The 11,124-nt window shown below is 41.6% G+C and overlaps 1 protein-coding gene across 1 annotated transcript in view; it reads right to left on the reverse strand.

The window, feature by feature from the left end:
* SUCLA2 (succinate-CoA ligase ADP-forming subunit beta) overlaps window positions 1-3,904 on the reverse strand; it is a 44,211-nt gene extending 40,307 nt beyond the window's left edge. Inside the window, exon 1 of the mRNA XM_036079395.2 lies at window positions 3,749-3,904. Within this exon, the coding sequence (XP_035935288.1) occupies window positions 3,749-3,838 (90 nt within the window). The 5' untranslated portion in view covers window positions 3,839-3,904. The remainder of the gene's footprint in view (window positions 1-3,748) is intronic.
* Window positions 3,905-11,124: the final 7,220 nt, after the last annotated feature.

Genomic DNA, 11,124 nt, shown 5'->3' on the forward strand with positions numbered 1-11,124 from the left:
ATTAAGTGCTATGAAAGCCCTGAAAGAACGAACTGAAATTACACATTTAAGTATTAGCCATACATTTCCATTCTCTATACAGGAATGCAGAATACTGAAACACAGCTCATATGAAACACACGATAGCATAAGAATTGAATTTAAAGGGATCATATATACAGTCTATTTCTTTTTAATATAAAATATTGGAAACCATTTACTAATAGTCCATGTTACAGACAGTTAAGAGGGTTGGAAATGGGCAGTGCTGGACTATCAACTATTGCTTTATTAAACAGTCTTTCTTGAAGGGGGTTCATGAGCCATCTGCATCAAAATTACCTGGGATGTGTCTAAAAATGCAGATTCTGGGGCCCCATTCTCATTTACAAAATCAGAATCTCTGGAATGGGCCTCAGGAAATCTGCATTCATAACAAGTCATTCACCTGATTCTTAAGCACCCCACAGTTTGAGAAACACTAGTCTAAAAAGTCAGTCACACCTAGTAACAACTTATTTGATTCATCTGGTAAGCTAAAATCCTGAAGAACATTTCACCAGAGTAACTCAACTCCCTGATTTAGTGTCACTTCAATATTAAAAACCAGCAATATCCCAAACCATTCAGTACACATCTACTTTCTGAAATCCCATTCCTGGGTATATACTGAACAGAAATGAGTGCTTAGTCTACCAAAAGGCATATATATAAGAATATGCATAACAGGCTTATTCATAATAAATAAAAAGTGAAAATGTCCCAATCTCCCATCAACAGAATAAAATATGGCATATTCGTATACCAGGATATTACAGAACAATTTTTTAAAAATACCTGTTGCTCAATGGATTAATCTCAAAACATAATTTTGAGGAAAAGAAACCAAACACAAGAATACATACTTTTTATATAGTTCAAAACCAGTCAAAATTAGTGATAGAAGTCAGCCAGAATTAGTGGTCACCTTCTGTTGGGGAGTACTAATAAGGAGAGAGGATATGGGTGCTTCTGAGGCCTGAAAGTATTACATATCTTGATCTGAATGGTGGCTACACAAATGTATACATACATAAAAATTAATCTAGCTACCCACTCAAAGTTGTACACTTTATATAAATTATACCTCAAAATAACAATAAAAATAAGGGGGGAAGGGGAATACCTAGCAGAGCTTGGTAAAAATAGTTATACACTCAAACATTTTTTGAATGCCTATATACCAGACACTGTGCTAGGGATGCTAAAAGGATAAAACCAACTTGGTCTCAGCCACAGAATTCATTTAATGTAAATGAGCATGTAAATGAACACCTACAACACAAATAAGAGCATTCAGAGTCATTACGCAGCACCTAATTAGCTGGACAGACTAGAAAAAATACTACGGAGGCCTGATCCCAGTTTGAAAATAAAAAAACTTGGGGCTCCTGAGTAGCTCAGTCAGTTAAGCACCCGGTTCTTGGCTTCAGCTCAGGTCATGATCTCATGGTGAGATGGAGCCCCCAGCAGGCTCCAGGCTCAGCTGGAAGACCCCTTCCCCTCTCCCTCTCCACCTGCCCCTCCCCCTACTCACAGGTGCTCTCTCACAAATAAATAAATAAATCTTTGAAAAAAATCAATAAATAAACTACTATCTATAAAGGACATTTGAGAACAACTGGGGAAATCTAAATCTAAATTTCCAAAGTATGATAATTACAAATTTCCTAAATCTGATAACTATGTTGCGGTTATTTAGGAGAATGTCCTTATGTTTAAAAGGCGTGTGCTAAAATATTATGTAGGGATAAAGTGCCAATACCTGCCACCTACTCTTAAATGGCTGAGCAAAAATAAATGAATGTAATTTTATACATACATATATAAACATATATATATGCAAATGAATGTCATTTTTTAAAGATAAAGAAAATGTGGCAAAATGTTAAATACAGGTGAAAGCAATATATGTCCTCACTGTACTATTGCTGGAACATTCTATCAGTTTGAAATTTTTCCAAAAAAAGTTCAGGGTAAACCAATGACACAAAGCTCTGAGTATATTTTTACAGTTTCTTTCAAATATCTATATTCACAAAGAATAGTAGTACTCATAAGGTAATGCTGCTAGCTTTTATACCTCCTTAAAGGTTTTTTAATATCTGAAGTGTTGATAATCCTTTCCTTGCACCTCTAGAAGTTATGACTTGAAATATCAGTTTTTTTAATTACCCTGGTAAAAAATATTCCTGAAGAATCACAAGGATTCCCACATTGAAGTCTTTGTCTTTCTCCACATTATCACTTAGAAGATTCCTACTGCCAAAAGGCCACCAATTCCTGGCCAAATCCCTATACCACCACCCATTTAATCATTCACCTAATTTAAATCATATTAATTCAAAAGTGGGAAAATGTAGTTACTGGGGAATGTGATTCACGACAACTGAGAAAATATTTAAAATTAGTTCATCTGCTCATAACCTGAACTATTTTATCAGATATACACTGGACAAAAGATAGAAACTAGGAGGGTCATAGAACTAAACAAAACGTTTAAGAGTATTTGCTAAACTCACTGTGTGACCTTGAACAAGTTTCCTAGGAAGGAAAGACAGCACTCTTTAAGACTCCTAAGAAGGAAGTTCAAGACCAAAAAAAATCACTTCTCCTATTAAGAAGCATACTCATGTAATTCACTGCCTCCAGGTTTAGAGAATAAAGAAAAAAAAAGTTTAAATCAATTCATTTTTGTCATGTCTAAGGAGTTAATTTCAGAACATAATCTAAAACTCTGGAATTGACTTATGAAGCCTATCATGCCCTTTCACAAGTTTCTTGGTGTCAACGCTGGAAAGAACAGGCCAAGTCTTCCGGAAAAAATTGAAGAGCAGACTCAAACACACAGGCTTTGGAGCCAGACAGTTCTGGAATTAAGCCTTAGCTTTAACCCTACCTGCTTTGTGACGGAGCCCAAATTACTTGCTCTCTAAGCCAGTTTCTTCATCAATGAGGAGGATATTAATGACGCCCTTACAGTGCTGCTGGAAAGCCTAACAAGAAACTACAAGTAAAATGCCGGGCTCAGTACCTGGCACACGGTAAACACTCCAAAACAAAAAATCAAAACAGACAAACAAAAACTTGTGATTATTATGCTATACTCTACCCAGAAATGAAGTGATCCAAAAGGTAACTGTCTTACTTCCCCAGCTGGTAAACTGACAAACAGAAAACAACTACACGGGGGAGGAGGTGGGAAACTTCCCTGCCTCGTCACAAAAGAGGCCGGTCAGCAAGCTGGTCCTGTGAAAACATTCCCACCTATGACAGCTCCCAAGGGACATAAAAGTACATCTGAAGGGCATCTTCCCCCTCCCCAAAGAAGGGCCACGATGCCTCTGCCCACCGCGCGGGGTGCGGAAAAAGCAGCACAAACTGCCCAGGCCCCCTCACCTCCACTTAGAAGCGCCCCTCACCCGCCTCCCCGCCGCCCCTCAGAAACTGAGAGAGCAGCCGCAGCCGGATGGCCGGGCTCCTCGCGGGCTGAGGACGAGAGCAGAGCAACGCAAACATGGGCCCGCTCGCAGTCACAGCGGGCAGCACTCCAGGGCAAGCTGCCCGCGGGCCCGACTGGGCACCCCCCATGTCACCCAATGTCACCTATTGCGAAATGACCCCGAGCCGGGCCTCACATCCCCTCACACCTCGCCCACAGGAGTCGGGTCTCCCACCTCGCCCTTTCTCCTGCCGACCCTCGAAGCGAGAGCGGGCTGGGCCGCAATACCTGGGCGGCGGCCCGCAGCGCCGGCCGGGACCCGCGGCTCCTAAGGGCGGCTGTGGCCAATAACCGGCTGTAGAACATGGAGGCCGCCATTTCTGAGCCCGACCCCGTCCCTCGGCGCCGTGCGCAGGCGCAGAGGCGCGAGGCGGCCGGCGACCCAGCTGCTCCTGACGCGCACTCCAACCCTGGCCCCACCCATGGCGGGCGGGACCTGGGGTTAACTCTGCAAAAGCAGATTCCCTCAGCAGAATTGCCAGCTCAAGCAGGGTTGGGCTTGACTCGCACGGAGCAAATTTTGACCTTTAATATCAGCACCGCAGCCTCAATATCCAACCTGTGACAGAAAGCAACCTGAACACTTCCTGGTAAAGTGGTAAGATGTGGTATTGGAAAAATGACCAGCGTTGCCATCTGTGCGATCTAAACTTCTCTGAGCCTCAGTTGCCTTATCTGTAAGATGGGGTTCATTCAAAAAATAAGTACTCAGTATCTGCTTTGTGCCAAAGTTTGCGTTGATACAGCAGTGAATAAAACAGAGCGATTCTACCTTCAAAAAAGAAAAAAAAGACGATCAGCCACTAGTTACCAATCCAAATGGCACACGGAATCGCCTAGGAAGCTTTAGAAAAATTTCCCTCACCAGACCCACCTGAGGATGGAGTCAGGATTTCTTAGAGCTCTCAGGTGAATGAGATACACACACTAAACATTGAAAACCCTGAGATGAGACGTGTGCCCCATCAAGACTTGACCACTGGACAAATGACTGGAGCCTTATTCTCCTCTGGATATCTAGTTTTATTTATTATTTTTTAATTTATCTGAGAGAGAGAAAGCACAAGCAGGGGGAGCGGCAGGCAGAGGGAGAAGCAGGCTCTCCGCTGAGTGGGGAGCCCGTTGCGGGGCTCGATCCCAGGAGTCTGGGGTCATGACCTGAGCGGAAGGCAGACACCTAACCAACTGAGCCACCCAGGCGCCCCTGGATATCTAGTTTTAAAATGTGTTGAAGAGTTTTCAGTGTAAAAGATGTTAACCCAGGAATAGATGGGAGTGGCTGACAAGCATTGTGCACGCTCTGGCAGAGCTGCTTCTGAAGCGCAGTGGCCCGATGCACAGAACAACACTGTATAAAGAAAAAAGGGAATCTAAAGCAGCAGCCTATCAGCTGAGGGAATGGAAAGGGGCTCTTTGGAAGCCCCCAAAATCTCTGAGCTCTTAAAGGCAAAACTTTCTCAAGGACTTTTTCATTTCATTGGCACTCATGGAGGACTGTCCTCAAAGCTCTCCCTCCTCATCACTAAAAGATACTATGTGCAGTTAGAAATAGGGAGACTGGGAAACAGACATTGGTAGTTCAAATCTCTTGCTCTACTCTTCAACTGCCAATCATTGCCAATCAAATAAAATCGGGATAATCTGTCCAAAAAGCTGGGCCTGGGACCTACCAGTTTCTGTTGGAAACACGTATCCCATCAGATATGAATAGGACATACTTATTTTCAAGCCATTTGTTTTTAATTGCTAGTAAACACAGCAGTTAACTACCAGGTACAACAAACCATCTGAGTCCAAGGCCAGTTATTTAAAGGGCACATGGTAAACTCAGAATAAGTCAATGTACTAAAATAAGATGTAAGGCTCTACCCCTGGGAGGAGCCCGACTGGCTTCACACCCTTCAAGTCTGGGTCACAGGTGATCCATTAAACATCTCCCCTGGTATGTCCTCTTCGACCCTAGCTTAAAAACAGAAAAAGCAACAGCAGAAATATGGAATAAGTCAAGGAGTGAGAAAGAGAACATGCAGATGGTGTGGGACTGGCTCCTTTAGAAGCCTAAGCAAGGGGCAGAGGTGCACTCCTTCCTCAGCACTCCTTGACTGTGTTCAGAGCTCTTTATGCCTTGATACCTTACTAAAAGAATTCAGTGAGGTAAAATGTTGGGACTCCTACCTGCTAACCTTGTTTCATCATCAGGCAGTCAGCCTTAAAAAATGAAATTGCTTTACTAAGAAACTACTTTTTCTACAGCAAACACTTTTGTAATTTTTTTCTACAAGGATCTTAGAAATTAGTAGGCAGAATGTATTAAGTAGAACATGCAGAGGTGGAGGGTAGGGGGAGAGTATATGAAGACAGGGGGAAAAATATTCTTCACGTGCAATGCTATTCTTATGCTTGACCTGTAGTCTCCCACTTTGTCTATCTCTGCCTCTACTTGGAGATTAAGGATGGGTGTGGTGTGCAGGAAAAAGGGGAAGAGAAATTTCCTGAGAGGGAAGAGACTTTAATTTTTTTCACAGTCCTTTAAAATTATTAAATTGTTATACGCTCCACATTTTATTGCCCAGAGCAAAGCCTTATCTAAATTCTCCTATTGGTTAGGTGATGGGGATTAAGGAGTGTACTTGTTGTGGTGAGCACTGGGTGATGTATGGAAGTGTTGAATCACTATATTGTACACCTGAAACTAATATAACACTGTATGTTAACTAACTGGAATTAAAATAAAAACTTAAAAAAATCTTTTAACTCACTTTACAAATAACTTTGCAGTATTTGAAATAAATGTAAATGGGATTATAGAAGAAAGAGCTGACTTGGAAATGTTAGCACTACCTATCAGTGTTAACACCATCTAGATTCGAGAGATTCTAAATATGTAGCCAGTTAGTGAATGCAAACTTATCGACACAGATGAGAAAAGTGGCTGCCATGAATGACATTGAAAATGCAATGGATAAAATGTTGGAGACAGATTCAAACTTAGAAACAAGTATGACAATTCACCAAGATACAGAAAAGAGGTTTGGTTTGTATTGTAAGTCATACAAAAAGAAGGAGGCAAGTTTGAAATGTAGTCCAAATTACTCTTGCTAAATTTTTTTACAGAGAAATGAAACACTTGGAATAAATTGTCCTATTGTTAACTATAGAATTAATAGAATTACCAAGTACTGTAGAAACAACTTCCAATATTTTGGCTTACCCTGAACTTCTATTGATGACTAAGTGGAACTTCTATTGATGACTGAGTGAATAATGGCGATTTACTGAACACTTAGTTTTTGGTGCCAGATTCTCTCTCTTTTTTTTTTAAGATTTTATTTATTTATTTGACAGTGAGAGAGACAGCAAGAGAGGGAACACAAGCAGGGGGAGTGGGAGAGGGAGAAGCAGGCTTCCCGCTGAGCAGGGAGCCGGATGCAGGACTGTCTCCTAGGACTCCAGGACCATGACCTGAGCAGAAGGCAGGCACTTAACGACTGAGCCACCCAGGCACCCTTGGTGCCAGATTCTTACATACATTTTTTTCTATGCTTTATTTTGCCATGAGACATTTTCAGAATTCTCTGGTTTTCAACTTATTCCATTTTACCCATCCAATCTGTGCCGGAGAAAGAAACAGTTACCAGATTTATATAGAGTTTAGGAGTGAAGGAAGAAGGAGTAACAGAGTATGGGACAACTGTATGTTTACTCAGGATTTCTCTTAGTTCTTTTAAAGCCTCAGAAGGAATATTAGGAACACTTATCTAGACCACCCTAGAATGGCAGTAGCAAAAGAGAGAAATACATCTTAGTAATCCTCACAGTCCTGCATTTTACAGAAGGGAAAACAGAGGTTCAGAAACAATAAATAACTTGCCCACAGTCATAGCTTTTACTTAGTTGTTCCAGCACAACATCTGAACCCAATTCCGTATGGCAAGATGAGAATTTGAGAAAATAACTAAGATTCATATCGTCTTATCATTTTCATTAACCTTTTACCTTTCACTTCATTTATTAATAGTATTCACTACCTAAAGGAAAGAATGATGGTGCAGACCATCAGAGGACAGACTTTGAGACGTAAATGCAAAGGCTGAGACCTGCAAGAGACTGAACTTCAAGTTTCAAAAGCCAGAACCAAGGACTCAAGGAAAGTTTATGCCTCAGAAATAGAACTGGAATTACCTCTTCCCTAGAGAATATGGAGAGAGGAAAGTGGGAGGGAAGCAAGACACTCTGGTGGTTCCTGGAGGAGAGCCCCCATGTCATATACTCCCCAATGCCATTGTGTCCAGGATGAAGGGTTATTCTACCACCCCCAAAGAGTTTGGGGGATCTAAAACAAGATATATTGGAAGAAGACACAAAATCCCCTGAGCACACAGGTGGCACAGAAGAAGTGGAAACCTCTGGCAGGCTGGTGTACCCCTGCAAATGGAGCTGAATCATATTCCCAGGATTTGTACCCACCCCACCAAAGCTGGGGAAGCCTGCAAGGGCTTCCAGAACCTTGACAGCTATGTAGGCAAGCATGGAGAGACAGCAAGTGGAAACATGTAAGGATAGACCTCTAAGGAACAATGACGCAGAGCATGTTGGAAGAGGAATGTGACAATAAATGTCAGCTTAGTTATCTAACAGTACCAAAGACTAGCTGTTCCCTGCTCATCTGTCACTGCATTTATCTCCTGGATCTAAGGAGGGAGGAGGGAGATAGATCCTGATTTGCCAGAGGTTGATTTTCTGGCACTTGATGTAATAAGATTAATAATAGAATTCAACTTCCGATGTACACAAATATTCATCTCTCTCCTACATATGAAAATATGAAATGAACTTGGCATCACTGCTCCACTGGGAGCAATGTTGAAGGCAGAAGATTTGTCCTGCCCCAGTCTTGTCACACTTCCACTTTCAGGCTCTGAGAGAAGGTTGCCTTGAAGAATCTCCGGAACCAGAATGCACTCGGTAACATGGTATAGTCAGGCAGAGGGGGGCTTTCAGCCACCCTTGGTTGTTATGTGAGGACTCCAGATTTCTTACCTGCCTGATCCTTGGGCACATGTTAAGTCCACATGGACTCAAGGAAACTGTCTTCCAAAAGTGTTACAGTATGTCACAAGCCACACACAACTTCATACATCTGGATGTCTTAAGTAAAAATAAGAGGGAGAAAGGTGACTGAGAGGCCAGCTGTTGAAACCAAGATAAACTGAATGTGATTTTAAAGGGGCCTGACTAAATTATTAGGCTGGACTGTCTTGAACCAGACTGAATATGTAATGAATTCTCTACAGACCCATATGCCAACTAGTGACAGAATTTGAGGGAAAAAATGAAAGGAAGGAAGGAAGGGAGAAAGAGAAAGAAAGTCATTATTTTTGTGCATCTGAGTTGTGATGTGAGTTAAATTTATTAAATTTAAATTCTGCCTTAATGCATACAACACCATGCTGCGTAAAACCATCAGGTGGGTGCGTGAGTTATATACAGTCAAACACAAGACAGGCTGGGAGGAGAACAATGCTTTCCCAATAAAGTCCTGGAATTGGGCAGGGGAGGGGCCCTTGTGCCTGGCTACCCTACCCTTTAGCTGGGAATCTGAATAAACTAGGAAGGAGATGTGGCAGTACGAAGCTCTGTTAGGTTCTAATGCTGCAGGAACTGCTGATATACCTTGGTCACCTAGCTGGAAACCCTGCAGAAGGGAGTTGTGATATGTGGATTCTCTAAAATAGAGTGACAACTAAGTGGGTTGATTTACACTTCTCTTGTATGATTCATAAACATCAGTTTGGTGTCTTTTTTTCCCTTTATCACTATTTGTATTTCATGTGAATCATGCCACCTTTTTACATATACATAAATATTTCAGGAAAAAATTGTTTTCTAGTTTGCTTAAATACATTGAAACTATTTTGTTACACTGATAATTGATGTGAAATGTTGAGGTTCGGGAGCGAACGGTCAAGAAGGAATTCTTGAGACATCTTTGGTGCAAAAAGGGTGGTTTTATTAAAGCACAGGGACAGAACCCATGGGCAGTAAGAGCTGCCCTGGGGTCATGAGTGACTGATTACATACTTTCAAGTTGGGAGAGGGTTAGGGATGGTGTAAGTCTCTAAGGAATTTAGAAGCAAGGTATCCAGGACCTTGAGAGGCTAGCTGTTGTTAGGAAAAGGTCATTTACTACTGTCCTGTAAAACCCTAGTTAAGAGACTCTTCAGATGTTTATCAGTTTGCCAAAAGCTTGGAGGATTATTGCTAGCATATATCTTGCAGTGGGCAGAATGGGTAGAGATAAAGGGAGTTGCCAAGGGACTTTCATATGTTAAAGTAGACTTATAGGATCCTGGAGGTCAGACTAATGTCAAGCTAAGCTTGCCTTTTGCCTTTAGCAAAGTATTAACATTGAGGCAGTTGAGTTCCTGGAGGAAGGTCACACTGCCTGTCCCACATACTTATCAATGGGCTGTAAGTTTAAGGAAGTTTATTTTTTTTTCCTTTGCCTTTGTTCTCCACATCAATAATAAGGAGAGAAGCTTCTGTTCAAGTATTCATCTATAAGGCACTTACATGTCAGTCACTGCTCCAAGTCCCCAGAACTTTGAGATCAAAGACATTCTCCTTGACCTCAGTGCGTCTTGGGCCTGATGCTATTCTTTTTTCACATCTTTACACAACTCTTCAAAGCATAGGTTAAGACCAGCCTGTAACATGTAAACAGACTTTATTGAAGGCTTCAGGATAGTAAAATGGAATTATAAACCCAATAAAGGAAAACTTTAAACTGGCTATTAAATGTGACTCCTGAATGTCACAGGCTGTCCTCGCCCACCACTCCCTTTAGCCCCTGACTTCCTACTATGTGTTAGGAGTAGCCTACTCTCCTTAACAGGATGCCTGTGACCTTGAACACACACTACCCCTCCCCCCCCCCCCCGCCAGCTCAGGCTCCATCCTAAGGCTAGCTCCCAGGAAACACCGTAATCTCCAGTGAACAAACAACTCCACACACAAGAATGACAACTTTTAACATTGGTAAAATAGGGCAGCTTAGCTCTGTGCTGCCTTGAAGCTCTCCACTGCTGAACTGCCAACTCAACTTTTTCTTTCCGTAACTCCACATTGCATTTTTCTTTTTTGGCTTTTTTTTTAAAGTTAGATTGGATTACTGAGGTATAGTATACATATAGTAAATTTCACCCATTTTAGTGTATAATTCTGAGTTTTGACAAACACGTAGCCATGTTATCACTGCCACAATCAAGATATAGAACAGTTCCTTCACCCACTTCTCTCATGCCCTTTTAGTCAACCTCCTCACGGGCTCAGCCCCAGGGAAAGCTGAACTTCTTGCTATGTCTGTAGTTTTGCCTCTAACAGAATGTCATAGAAATGGAATCATACACATGGTAGCTTTTTATGTCTGATTTCTTTCACTTAGTATAATGTAAGTTTATCCATGTTAAATGTATCAGAAGTCTGTGCCTTTATATTGCTGAGTAGTTTTCTATTGTCTGAATTTACTACACTGGATGAATGTACTACAGTTGATTTATCCCTTTGCCAGTTGAAGACCATTTGAGTTATTTACAGTTTTTGAT

This window comes from Halichoerus grypus, chromosome 4 (genome assembly GCF_964656455.1).
Source record: "Halichoerus grypus chromosome 4, mHalGry1.hap1.1, whole genome shotgun sequence".
Lineage (NCBI taxonomy): Eukaryota > Metazoa > Chordata > Mammalia > Carnivora > Phocidae > Halichoerus > Halichoerus grypus.